The sequence below is a fragment of the Larimichthys crocea genome, chromosome XVII (assembly GCF_000972845.2).
Source record: "Larimichthys crocea isolate SSNF chromosome XVII, L_crocea_2.0, whole genome shotgun sequence".
NCBI classification, from domain to species: domain Eukaryota; kingdom Metazoa; phylum Chordata; class Actinopteri; family Sciaenidae; genus Larimichthys; species Larimichthys crocea.
This window is the reverse complement of record NC_040027.1, coordinates 14,656,905-14,670,548: the sequence shown is the minus strand read 5'-3', so window position 1 is coordinate 14,670,548 and position 13,644 is coordinate 14,656,905. Positions and strand designations below refer to the sequence as shown.

The 13,644-nt window shown below is 39.9% G+C and overlaps 1 protein-coding gene across 3 annotated transcripts in view; it reads left to right on the top strand.

Annotated features, from left to right (window-relative positions):
* ryk (receptor like tyrosine kinase) overlaps positions 1–13,644 on the top strand; it is a 40,052-nt gene that overhangs the window by 6,093 nt on the left and 20,315 nt on the right. For all 3 annotated transcript variants that reach the window (XM_019275345.2, XM_019275346.2, XM_019275344.2), the window contains exons 2-5: positions 10,376–10,497; positions 10,578–10,677; positions 11,734–11,865; positions 13,455–13,511. In XM_019275345.2, coding sequence (XP_019130890.2) covers positions 10,376–10,497; positions 10,578–10,677; positions 11,734–11,865; positions 13,455–13,511 — 411 coding nt within the window. The remainder of the gene's footprint in view (positions 1–10,375; positions 10,498–10,577; positions 10,678–11,733; positions 11,866–13,454; positions 13,512–13,644) is intronic.

Below are 13,644 nucleotides of genomic sequence, written 5' to 3'. Positions count from 1 at the left end.
CAATGGCGACAAAGCCACCGTGTCACTGCTCACTAAACACCAGGCGAATCTTAGAGACTACATTCATGAGGCCCATGACCCGAGCTATGACACTGGTTCTGCAGGCTTCAATAGCTTTCTTTCTTTCCCTGTTTCCTGGCTTTCTGACCATCCATGTGATAATTTAGAAGATGAGGGTTGAAGTAAAAATAGTTTTTTTTCTGTGCATTCATTTGCTTGTCTTTGTATAATAATGACCTTTTTGAGCCCAGTTTTCCATGGTAGATTCACCAGTCGACTTGATCCCCCCTAACACATTACTCTCAGGAATTTGTGCTTGGTGGAAAGTTAAGCACTAAGAGAGTCTGTTTTCTAGTTCTCGCATGGCATACTTACTGTGTCACTGGTCTTGCTGCTCACTGCAGTAGCGCTGGGCTTTTCCAGTCAAAGCAAAACCATAAAGAGCTCCCCAAGTCCCCAACCAAAATTAGTATCGTGTAGACAAAATAAGCAGTTCCCTATTAAAATCGCTCTTTCCGATACTTTGCTCGCGGGAAGGGAAAACATGTCGAACATGTTTGTTGTGCAGCTGCATTCGTTGACAAATTATAATCAGAGAAAATGTGACACAAACATGACATGACATTTCCCATTTTATTTCGTCGTGACGTCTAGTTTTCTAGTCATTTTTTTTTTTTTTACAGCCATCCAATCAGATGTAGGTGAAGAGTTGTGGCTTAATTCCTCTGGATGAGCATGCAAAAAACAGAAATATAAAATGCGAGCAAAGTGTGCACAATCGTGGCCAAATGCATGCTAACCAGCCCTCCCCCCTCCTCCTCCTCCTCCTCCTGCAAAGAGCTGAAAGGCAAGCAGGGGCTTTGAAAAAGAGCCTGTGAACAGTGAGGAGTGATTGGCAGCAGCATTCATTTCCTTCATGCCACTCTCCAAGGATCCTGCAGTTGAATAGAGGAGCCCCCGCTTTCACGTCTTTTGTCTGAGAGCTGCTGCTTGTAGACAAAAGACGGGTCATTGCTTTACAGGAGATTCCCATTTTTAAATTGAGTTAAAATCGGAACGTCTGCAACAGAAATATTTTTATTTAATCAGGAAGGGTCCCATATACAAATTGTTAAACTGATTTTAATTTTGTTGTTTTGTTGTGGAAATATTAGGAGCAGTTGAAACCGGAACATTTAGTTTGTCACAGATTATAACCGAGTAAATAAGCACACCTTCCTAAACTATAAATATATTTATATTTGACCTTGTGCACACAGCCCAGGCCTTTACACTGCTCCTGTACTCACAAAGCTGCCCATGTAAAACATCACCTAAAAATAGATGAATGCGTTGGTTTGCGTGAGACCTCTTAAATGACCCGCTAGTCAGCTAAACATGAAGTCATCCTGCCTCGAACAGCTAATCATTTTTTCTGTACGCCATTTGATATTTGTTGAGTAAACTAAGTTGGCCCCCCTTTAAGCAACAAATAAGCATCAACGCGGTGCCTGTGAGGGGACAGCGGCAGACAGTCTTGCTCAGTTTCCTCACCCTGCCTTCATCCTCGTCTGCCCCTGGGCAGCTTCATAGAATAAAAGAGGGAAACTGATGGATGGTTTCTTTGAAGTGAGTCATAGAAAACCACAGATTGTGACTTAATGTGTGTTTTTCTTCTAACTTCAAGATGCTTTCAAAGTGACTATGTTTGCAGCCACGCTGTTAAAGCTTAGTTTTGGTCAGGATGTTTGATTGTGTTTCTCAGATAACAAACGACATCATAATTACTTTATTCTACATTATTATTGCGCTTGCCTTTTCATTAAAGCACTTTTTGATACTTTGATGCTTTTCTTCAATAGCTCAAAGTAAAGACAGACTTCTGTTGGGACATGCACTCAAGCTTGGCTATGCCTAACCTTTCCTCTGGCAAGAAAGGTGTGCAGCTGCCAGTGAAAAAACCTCACCCCGTCAAGTTTCCATCCAAAAGTAGCACAAATTTTAACTGAATTTCCCCGAAAAACCGTGAAAGAAAATGAAAATTGATGCATGTTTCCATCCATTACTGTTCTGTGCCAGTCAAGATGGAGAACCGTGTTGAAAACATGATGGAAACGTGGCTTTATGTTTGTTTTAATGTGTTCATTTGAGGAAGGTTACGGTCTCCTCCTCGCACACAGATCCGATGCTTTGGTCTGCCGCCACCTTCAGAAATATGTCTGTTTCCGTTCACTTAAACATCTCAGATGTTCAAGATTTGTGTGTTATCATATGTCTTTACATGTTATGTCAGTGTTCTTCAGGAAGACATAAATGCTTCTCACACCCCAAAGGTTAAAAATGAACTCAAATTACATATCGTGTCTTTATACCCGTATCCTCAAGTGTCCTACATCTCTTGCTGTGAGATGAGTCGGCATGTCAGATGATTTCCTGCTGAAATTGTTAAACTGATTCCTCGTGTTAGAGTGGATGTTATTAAAGGAAAGGATGACTATTTGAGGATCCAAAACTAAAATAAGATTCTCTTGAAGGAAGCCAGTAGACACCTTTTTGTTATGTTTATTATGATATACACAGTTTTTATGAGTTTTTATTGAAACTTTCATGTCACATATACAATAAAATAGACAATAACAACAATAATACATTTTTATTAAATTAAACTATGTAGTCACAGTTTCCACAAAACATTTCACACATTTAACAAACAAATAAATAAAACACAAACACTCATTGACATACATTAACACAGCAATTTTAAGATGACAATTCAAAGATGTGCAATTCTGTTAAAAGTTTCCACACATTTTAAAATTCTCTTGCCTCTCCTCCGGTTATATAAGTCAGTCTCTCCAATACAATAAAAGATGCCATCTTCTTTATCCATACACTTATCGAGGGTACGTCTGTTTCTGTCCAAGATAAAGCGATCATCCTCCAAAGAAAATTAATCTTGTGTGTTTAGGACTGACATTAAAGTTCTTTAGATATATACCAAGTTCACATATTTCTTCTTAATGAGGCAGCCTCACTCCAACAATCTCAGAAATAGTCAGAACAACTACTTCCCATTTTTACATTTTGGACATACACAGTGATAAAGAGTATCCTTTCCTTCTGAGTATTTAATACAACTGTCAAGGTGACTGAGTTCATATGTCCTTCCATTAACCATTTTGTATTGTAAAAGGTAGTTTTTATCTTTAAAAAGAGCTACTGTTGATAGCCCGAGCTACTATTTACTGAAATATAAAGTGAAAGCACATGGCTCGTATTAGTCTAAGTCTTGGCCATCATTTAAATCAGCACTTCAAGGCCGAACGTTTGAATGTGTCATCAATTATGCTACAAGTTTCCCATTTGTAGTTGGAGAACTTTGGATTGACTCTGTTGCTGATGGAGTGTGAAATAGCTGCTTTGCATTTTTACACGGTGAACTGTTATTCACATGAAGGAGGAAAAAAAACATGTTGAGGCTTTTTTCCGACCATTTTCTCAAACATGCTGGCTGGCAGTAGACAATTGATGGTAAACCTCCAGTGACAGTGATTAACTTTGGTGAAGACAGGAGCAGTAATGTAACTGCTCTCCAAACCCAGAGAGATTTTAGTACTTTACATGATGTCTTTTTCAATCCCAGACCAAACCTCGGTCCCCTCAGCTTATAGCTTCCTTTGTGAGTCCGATATCTTAAATCTCGAGATCCTTTCGTACATTTTCCTCCCCTCTCCTGCTTCATTCATGCCTGTGAATTTGTTTGGAGTTTCCAGTTGATAGAGTTTCACGCAAGCCCTCATTTTCTTCTTCCTTGGTTAATGTGGCCAGTATCTTCTCCGTTAGAGGCTGGAGGGAGTGTTTATCTCCCGAGCACTCAGGGATGAAGGCTTTGGGAGGTATAGTGTCGACTGTGCGCACAAGAGGGTCTTTGTTATATCTGTCCTGGACCTTACCACCTGGCCACTGCCACCTTTTGTTCTCCTCTTTCAAAGTCTGCAACGTGATCCGCTGCTCGCAAGAGAACACTGCATGTCGACTTAAAGCTTTGTAGAGCCCAAAATGTTAAGACAAACATTGATTTATTAGTTCCTGATTTGTTGCTGCAATTTATAGTTTAGTCTTGATATCTAAATATGAACAGAACAGCCATTTGTAGCACAGACTTTGTATCCAATGTTATCTGAAAGTATCCATGTCAGTCTCGGTTTCTCAGCCGGTATAAAGATGTGGGAGGGGGGAAAGTGATTGAGTGAGTAATCCTCACTACTCAAAGAGGTGTCGATGTGCCCTTGAGCAAGGTACTTTTTACCCCAGTGGATCTACTGACATGAGAGGAGAGGACTGATTGAATGTGGGAAGGTCAGAGGTGTAATATGTTGGTACTCTAGGAATGTCAGCAGGTTGTTTCATGGAAAATGGCACAAAATTCATTTTGTTCTTAAATTCCAGTTGATCCAACAAAGCTGTGCACCCAGAAATCTTCCATTATATTTTTTTAAAGTTATTTTTAAGCATTTTAAAAAGGCTGTTTTAGATGCAGTTGGCATGTTGTAAACACGGGCAAGCTAAGAGAAGCCTTTCCTACTGCTTTAACTCACAAGGATTGCTGTCAAGAACATGGTGATGGTGAAGAAATCAAAAACGGTAATCAGCATTTGAGCGTGACAAGTTTTCTTATGTGCCAAGCTGTAGACTAGGGTCCAAAGCTAGCATTCTGCCTATCATACATGCCATGCCTAAAGACAAAACACAACTGGGCACGAGTGGAGCATTTTACCCACCAGACTTGCTCAGATTTTGTCATTTTTTCTTGGTTCATATGCTTCGAAGACACATTTCATCCTTGACTGGTGGAATTTGTTCGTAAGGCAGTTCTGGTGTTAAAGCATAAGCTGATTTAATAAGATTTTAGTTTAATTTAAAGGATTTACCTTGAAGATATTAAAGATGACTTAAAAACTGCAACAAAACAACTTGAGTAAGCAGAGAGCAGTGTGTTACCAAAGTAGAGGAATGCAACCTTGAACTTAAAGAGGTGCTCTGGGAACGGACAACCCTTTCACAACCGAGTCATTGGAGTTCCTTCGTAAGAATTCAGTGAATGTAATGGGATGTTCTCAAGTTTTGTGTGAAGTAGCACGAGGCTCCTGATAAAATGACCCTACAACTGCCTAAAGATAGGAGGGGTCTTTCCCTGCCACACACTGAGGATATTACATTGCCGCCGGAATGGCTGGAATACTGGTGCATTCCAGGTTATTCAGATAAATGGAAAGATTTAGAAATAATACACTTTGATTTGCCAGCACAGTTTTTATTGGATAATTACCACAAGTAGGACGATTAAATGGATAAACCGAATCAATAGACTAGTGTAGCCCTGAAGGCATGGTTGATGACCTGCAGGTTTTGCCTTGAGACGCATGCAGTAATACTGAAATCGATGGCAAACAATGCCTTCTGGTCCATTTGCATTTAAGGCACTCAGCACTTGAAGTTATAATGGCTAATAAACACCTTTTCAAATACATATTGCCTTTTAAAAATAAAGATTTCTTCAGATATCTCTCAAGGTCCGTAACAAGTTTATTAACTTGGCCAGTGTTTTAATTGATGTATCTAATATTCTGAATATACAAAGAGAATACAAACCTCCAAAAAACTACCGTTGTCTCCAGACAGTTGCCTGGACATATCGGAAGACAGTTGTAAAGATATATGGGAAGCTAAGGCGACCAACTGAAGCTCCTAGAGAGATTTCTGTTGGAAGAACATAATACGATATTTTGTGACTCCAAAAATGTATTCATCAAGTGTCATCAGGGATGACTGCTGCATTTTTTCATCTTGGCAAGAGCTGACTACTAAAGAAATAATAAGTTTTTTTTGGAAGTTGATTGCTCTTTTGTCACATTATACCTGGGCAAAGTCCCAGACAAATTCATGGCTCAGGATCAATCTCAATCTCTTGGCTGCTAGTAAGAAAGTAAGAATATGATCAATATGGAAAATACTGAAAAATCTGCTACCTGTATGTGCCTGTAGGTTATAAGTTTCAGGTACTCTGTCTTTGATGACATTGATGCACAGTTACAGTGCATGTAATGCTGCACAACTACAGCATCAGCCCATTGTCACACATGGCTCTTACTCATATATGAAAAAGATCACTGTTATTGTACCTGCAGCAGTTTTTTCTGTTAATTAATGTCAATGTTTTGATTTAATCTTTTTTGTTGTTGCAGTTCCTCATGTTTACAGCCTGGTACAAAAACAGTTTTGGTCTTTATAGCTAATTTCCCTGCTCATGACAACTGTACTGAGTCTGAATTTTTATATAACTTACCTGTTCAAATTAGATGAAGGCTTAAAGTTATGGTTATGGCTGCTTTGACTGACAGGTGGGTGCCATTACAGGTGGCTTCTTTGAGCACCCAGACTTCATTCACTCCACTACGTCTTTGCTGATTTTTAGATTAGCCATGAAACCTGTGGGAGAGTTCACACATGCACCGTCCATTCTTTTTACTGTCAGTGGTCTTGACATGTAGCATGTATCTTTGACATATTTCTTCTTTGTTTGCTGTAGTTAAAAAGTAAAGCATATGTTCACATGTTTTTGTTGGTCCACCTGTGGCGTCGGCATTACAAACAGCTGCACATGAGTAAGTTACTCTGATGCTCTTGGGGCCTTTTGTGACGTAATGATATGTGATGATACGACAGTTAAAGGGATAGGTTGGGATTTCTTTCAAGTCTGTCGTAATTCATCACAGACTATGTGTGTCTTACAGTAACACTGAATGAGATATTGATCCCTTTAATCACTCCACCTGTGTATACTGGCTTCCTAACGCGACTCTAAAGTAACAGATGGGGACAAAATGAATTCTTAAGTTCAGCTGAGGTTAATATGAGGTTTCAGCAGTTTGAGTGAGCTGTGGGTAACTCAGTCCAGGGAAACATGAAGAGATTTTTTTTTAAGACTGTAAAAAAAAAACCTGGATTTGCCAAATTCAGACTGTTGAAGCCTTGGGTAAACTTTAGCATGCACAGAGAAAAGACTGTGGACTTTGTCTGTGTCTATTATTTCTTAATGTGGAATCACATTAGAAAGGTAAGAGGGAACGTTTGGAAGTAATACGGCCGGGCCAAAAACTCTTAACTCTAACTATAATATGACGCCACAGACAAATCTGTGCACGACAAGAATAAATAGTAGCACAGATTTTAACATTTGTTTCTTTCGGCTGCATGTGACTTTGGGCCAAACTTTGCATCAGAGAAGCCTAGTTTCATCCAAACATAGTTAAACATGTTAGTATGTGCTTCTGGATTGAAGGGCTTGCTGATGTTTTATTTAGGCTAATTCATGAAAAATAGTTTTCATTGAGGGGGAATAGCTTACATACTGTAACATGTGAGCTCAATCAATACGAGTATGGATGAAAACAGGTTTATTTCACCAACAATCGTGCATGAAAAACGTCTTTCAGCATGTTTAAAATAGAGGACTTGTTACTGTAAGCTTTATTTTGTGCTGAAGTGTGTTAGAGTTGAGTGTTTTCAGATTAGTGCAGGTGACACAGTGTGTTCAGCCCTGGGTGTTGTTAATCACTTGACACCGGTGGAGAGAAATGGAAATGTCCAGCAGGAAATAATCCCTCAAAACATAACATGCTGCCAAGTTATCGCGCTGGAATTCAAAATGACGTCCGTTAGCGTTTTAAAGAAGACCTTTAGCGTTAGAGAGGTTTGTATCTGTAGTAGCAAACAGCGTGATGATGTAACGAGGCACCGAACACTGACTTCTTGTTTACAGGCGCACCTTCTAGTAATGCTGTTTTCCCATTCCAGAGAGCAAGAGAGTGTGAGTCTGTGATGAAACTGCTGCACACGGATCACCTTCATTAACCTCAGGAACCAACAATTCCCCATCCTCAGTCTGTGTACACTGACAGGCTCCTGTTGCCGTTCCTTCACTTTCCTGTTTTGAAGTTGTTTCAGGGTGGATGGCTCTAGAGCTGTGGGAGGGATAAACTTTAGCCAGACTCAGGCCAGTCTTCTTTGGGCCTTTTTAATGCCTGGTTTCATAGTGTAATTGGCATCAAAGGAGTGTGGCCACATGTTGAGACAAGGGAGGTATACAGAGTTGAGCATGAGAAGGGCAATTATTACAGGACTAAACTGTGTGGCTGGGCTCACATCTGTTAACCGCCACACATGAGAGACTGTGCATAGAAGAGCAGCTCAGTAAGAACAAAATATCAGATATGATCACAATTCAGGCAACGCTGTGTTTACCTTTTCCAATTTTCCAGTCGCTTAGAGAACGTAAAAGATGCCGTATTCAACATTCAACAACACAATGGATCAACTGAAGGTGTGTAATGTGAATGAGGTGCCTGTTATCACCACTGACAGTATAACAAATGGACAGTGTATGCATGACGTCACCCACTGTTTTCTAAAGACCCGCTTTGAAGCTGAAAATCTGGCAAGTTCCATATAAACATCCAGACTCAGTACAGTTGTCATGAACAGAGAAATTAGCTATAGAGACAAAAAGACAAAAGTTTTTTTGTACCAGGCTGTAAATATGTTTATTTCTGCTGTGAAGTTGGACATTTTAACATGGGGACTTATGGAGACTGACTCATTCTGCAGCCAGCCTCAAGTGGCTTTTTGAAGGACTGCAGCGGTTACTGCTTGGTTATGACCTGATGCTGCATTTGACCTCAGCTCTACACAGCTTTATAGTGTCTTTGAGCTCATTGTTTTGGTTTTATGGTTACTGTTTAGGTTCACTCTCACTGCTCACATCAGCATCCGTTTCCTGTTTAACCAATCAATTCTGCCACCAGACATGAAACACGCAACGTTAGTGACTACCCTGATCATACAAAAAAAAAGTTGCCCAACTCCCCACAAACACAACTTCAGATTGATCTGCTTCTTTTTCCTACTAAAAACACAACTCTGAACTCACTGCTACTTCACCACAAAGTGACAAAAATACTCAATGTAGCAGAGGCCTTACAAATATGTCACCATAAAATTGATTGATTGATTGATTGATTGATTGATTGATTGATTGATTGATTCAGCAAAGTAAACGTAGGTTAGTTAAGCCAAAATAAAGGATTTTCTTCCCCTTTAGTATTATCTTTGAACTATATATAGTATTTTAGACTTTGACTTGTACTTTTAGTTTTAGGTATCTGTGTTACACAGTTATACAAATGTGTCTTTTACAAAGAACAACTTCAAGTCAAGGTCCACTTACTAGCTTTTCCCCCGGAGCTTTCACCTGCTCTGATCTCTATCAGCAGATGGAGTATTCTTAGTTTTCATTCGGAGTTAAATAAAACTCGCTTTAACTGAGTTTCATAGGTCAGGACAGGAGTTAACTCAATGCTCATGCTGTGTTATTTAGACAATACTCACATAATACTTGTTTTATTTCCTACATGTTTTTGTGAAAATGTGCGAGCAGCAGTTTCTTAATTAAAAGACATGAAAGCTAGCAGTCTAACTCTCTGGGCTTGGTTAGATGCTAATTTATGTAACACCCGTCTCCTTCTCTTGACTTGGTAAATGCTTGAGAATGTTTTTAATTGAGCCAATGTGAGAAAGGTCTATGAGCCAGAGCTCTGAGACAGCCTGAGGGTATTGGGGGAGCATGGGCACATTCTTCCCCTCTCTTTAAACTAGATACTCAGAGACTGATAGACAGACCCCACTCTGCCAGACACTTTCAAGGACTGATAGTGTAGCCCCAGGCCGGGGTTGGGGATTTCACCAGCACACATTAGACTTTTTGATGCAGCAAGAAAACTTTTTTTCAGCTTTGACTTTTGTTAAAGCGAAACGACAAAGAAACACCACATACGGCACCAACTCATCCAGCTGTCTGGTGTTTATACTGTGACATTTCTGCGACAGACTGAATGGTTGAATAGACTTGCATCTTGTATGAAAGTTCACATTTTTCTATCTAAGGCATTCCAACCTCTTCCTCTTAACCCCTTCCCGTGCCCAATTTTGTTTCCTGGATAGAAAATTGCGGTCATATTTTGGATGTTGTCTCACTTGAACGTTTTGAAGTTTTTCACTTGGGCACTAAGAGGTCTCAAGTACTAACAGATGTGGTTAGTCCATCTCTCTTATTGGGGAGGGGAGGGGGGGACCCTCCTAATCCAGGCTGGCAGTTTGAGTGGATGTTTTACCATTCTGCTCTGGCTTGCCCTCACTCAAAAAATCTACCACTAAATTAGAATTTTTTTGTGTTTTTTTTATGTCCAGTGTAGTGGTTTCTCCTCCTCGATTTCCAAAAATATTCACTAAGTTAATATCGACATTTTCTCATGAGGTGCAATTTTCTGTCCTCACGCAGGCCTCGATGCTGAACTCTACTACGTGCGTGACAATGTGGTGAATCATTACGCTCTCTCCTTCACGCTTCCCGTGCCCAGCGAGACTAACAGCCTTCACTTCACATGGCATTCCAAGACAAAGGTAAGTCGAACGATTGATTCACCACCTCAGTACTGGCTTACTTACATTTGCAAGACAACCTTTTTACGTTTGTTTTATAGGTTGATTACCGGCTTGGCTTCCAAATGGAGAACCCTGCTGCCATGAACCAACCACGCAGCAACATCTCCAGTCAGGGGGAGGTGCCTCGTGTTCCCTCTGGTTTGTCTAATATCTGATTTTTGTTGTCACTCAGAGCGTCCTACATGCTTTTAATTGGTAGATGAAGAATTAGTTTGACACTTTGGGAGGCTTTCTGCATTCTTTCCTCTATTCTGTTTCTTTTTATCAGTACAGCATCTCAAATTTCACCAACTAGTCTCTTTTGTTGAATCCCTACAGAAACCCGCATGAGAAAGACGAGTTACAGATTTTTCATTTTTTGGGGGGGCGGGGTTATGTGCCAGAGTATTTCTTGGCCAGAAACGGTAATTTCCTGCTGGTTGCCTGGTGACTGCTGAGAGCCAAGAAATAGTCCGGCATATAGCCACCAGTGAAACGGCCGGTTGTAGTTTGCTTTAAACTTTTTACTTTGCGGAATTTTTCAATTCCTGGCAATACTCTTAACATCATTGTTAAATTATACATGAAGATTTCAGCAAAGTGAGGAGTGTTTTACAGTCACAGCTCTCAGATAGATGTGATGAAGTTGCTGATAAAGTACAGACGGCCTCCCCAGGGGCGCTTCAGACAGTTTCAGTTGTCAACAGGAGATCACATAGAATAATTTAAATGTGTGTGATGAGCTTAAATAGACAGTGGTTTTGGAAATTGTACCGTTTCCCACTTTCCCTGTCAGAAACTAATAAGTACCTTTATGACAGACCTTTTTTATGTACTTGATGTCACCTTAAGTTACGTCAAGCAGCAGTATTAGGCTGTCTTGGCTTAATTATTGAGTGTCTTTAGGGTTAAATGACATAATCATGATCCTGTAGACATCCATGAATTGAGTGAAGTAAACTTAACATGGTGAGGGGGCGCCTATGTCAAAGCTTTGTATGAGGGGAGACCCGCAGTCTCAAACTTTTTTAAAACACTTACAAGATTGTAACAATTTCATGTGTGTACTAAACTCAAACTTTTGCAACACACCTGCAGTTATATTTAATCTATTATTCTTAAAAATGTGCCGATGCCATGCATCTCTGAGTGATATTGGATATTATGCATTGCAGGGGACGAAGTTTCTCTAAGTGTCTTTCTCTGTCTCCGCAGTCTTTAGAGTGGACCTCTTCTGTTCCGGCAAGGTAGATGGAGAGGCTGTTTTAACAGTGCAGCTCAACCTCACCATCCATGCCAACAACTACACAGTGCTCAACTTCAAGAGGAGGAAAATGTGCTATAAAAGTAGGTATCTCAATATTATATATAGTATTTATATATATTATATATATTATTATTATTATTCATGTCATAGCAGGCCGAGCACAGGTGTAATTAATGACTATAACGATGGTTACCTGCTGCCCTGCTGGCATCGTTGTTAATGTTAGTAATTACACCTGTGCTCTTCCTGCTTTGACGAGTGTCCGCTGTGAAAAAGGCATATCGTGTTGACCTCCTAGAAACTGTTTTAGCACAAGAGTGTGTGAAGACTTTAAAGGGGTTTGCTTACGAGGAGGACATGTACAGGTTCTTGTATTCTGTATTCAGTTCTGTGCTATTTTCAAACTGCCTGAAGATAATTACATGTATCCAAAAGGCTTCTTGCCATATGCCCCATGGAAACAAATTTATTCCCATCTTATTCTGAGCGTGAGTCAAATTAGCAGCAATAAGAGATTCTTTGTGTGCCTGAGTGGAGCTCAGAATATACGATGAGCAATCATACCTGACAACCGTTTTTTTTTGTACCTGAAGCAGAGATTGAACAGTGCTGTATGATCTCACGGAGCTTATAGTTTTTTTAGCAGCTGGAGTTTACAAGGAACCCAGAAGCTTCTTTGTAGAAACTCAGGAACAAACTGACAGTGTCCTTTACTGTCACACTACAAACTATCAGAGTGAAGATGTTGTTGATTAGAAAAACATGAGCCTCGCTAGTGTTATCCATCAGGCTCTTTCTTGTATTTTGTTTGTATTAGTTAGAGTTATATGGACGGTATTAGGAATAAGACAAATAGAACTCTGGGTTTAAAGCTTTGTTTATCATTCATCTACTCTAGTCTCCTCTAATGAGAGGGAGAAAGATTTAAAACGTAAGTCATTGCTTTTACTGACTAAAGAAGCAAAAACAATCTTGTCACTACTTTGTAAAGGGTGTTTTGCCTTTCCAATTTTTCTTTCAGCATAATCAGTCATTCAGTTTATATAAAACATAACTTCATCTTACAGCCACATTTACAGTGTTGTCGGTAAAGATGATCTCACACTGACTTGCTGTGACACAGCTTCCAAAGCTGATTGCAGCCATTTAAGACGACGACGATGCCGCAGTGCTTATGTTCCAGAAGTGTTGCCACTTTTCTTCATGTAGAATAATGCGGCTGGTCTATTTTTGACAGAAGCTGTGTCAAGCAGCACAGAGCAGATCAATGCAGACTGATTGTATAAAAACAAACAAAAGGGAAACAATATAAATATGTAGCCTGCATGATAGAAGCACCTAAACAAAGTCTGAGCGAGTTAACAGAATCGGGCAGGGAAAACACCCCTAGTTTTACCGTGGCAGTGCCGTGACAGAGCCGTGTCCGGTGGAATCCAGGGGAAAACTGTTACCTTGTAGTGAAGCATCAGTCTGATTTGCTTTATCTTTAGTTTGTGAGCTGTAGTATAAGTAAATGTTCAGAATGTGATCAGAACTGACTGTGAAACTTATTTCAACCTCCACTGAATACATAAACGTTTTTTCCTTCACATACTTAACTGAATCTGCCATGAAGCTTTCACTGGAGTTGATTTGATTCTCTTTTCTTTTCCTTCATCAACCCGAATAGGTCCTGACCCAAATATTCCGACTCCCATCAACAATCTCACTCATCCACGGCCTGAACGTAAGTAATCTCCACATCCTTCTCTCCTATCCTGTCTATGTATTGTCTATCATAGGTGGCATCAGCCTGATAAGACGCCATATGATTCCATAGCTTAAAGAGAAGCATTCATTCTCCCGTTGAAGTGCACTCT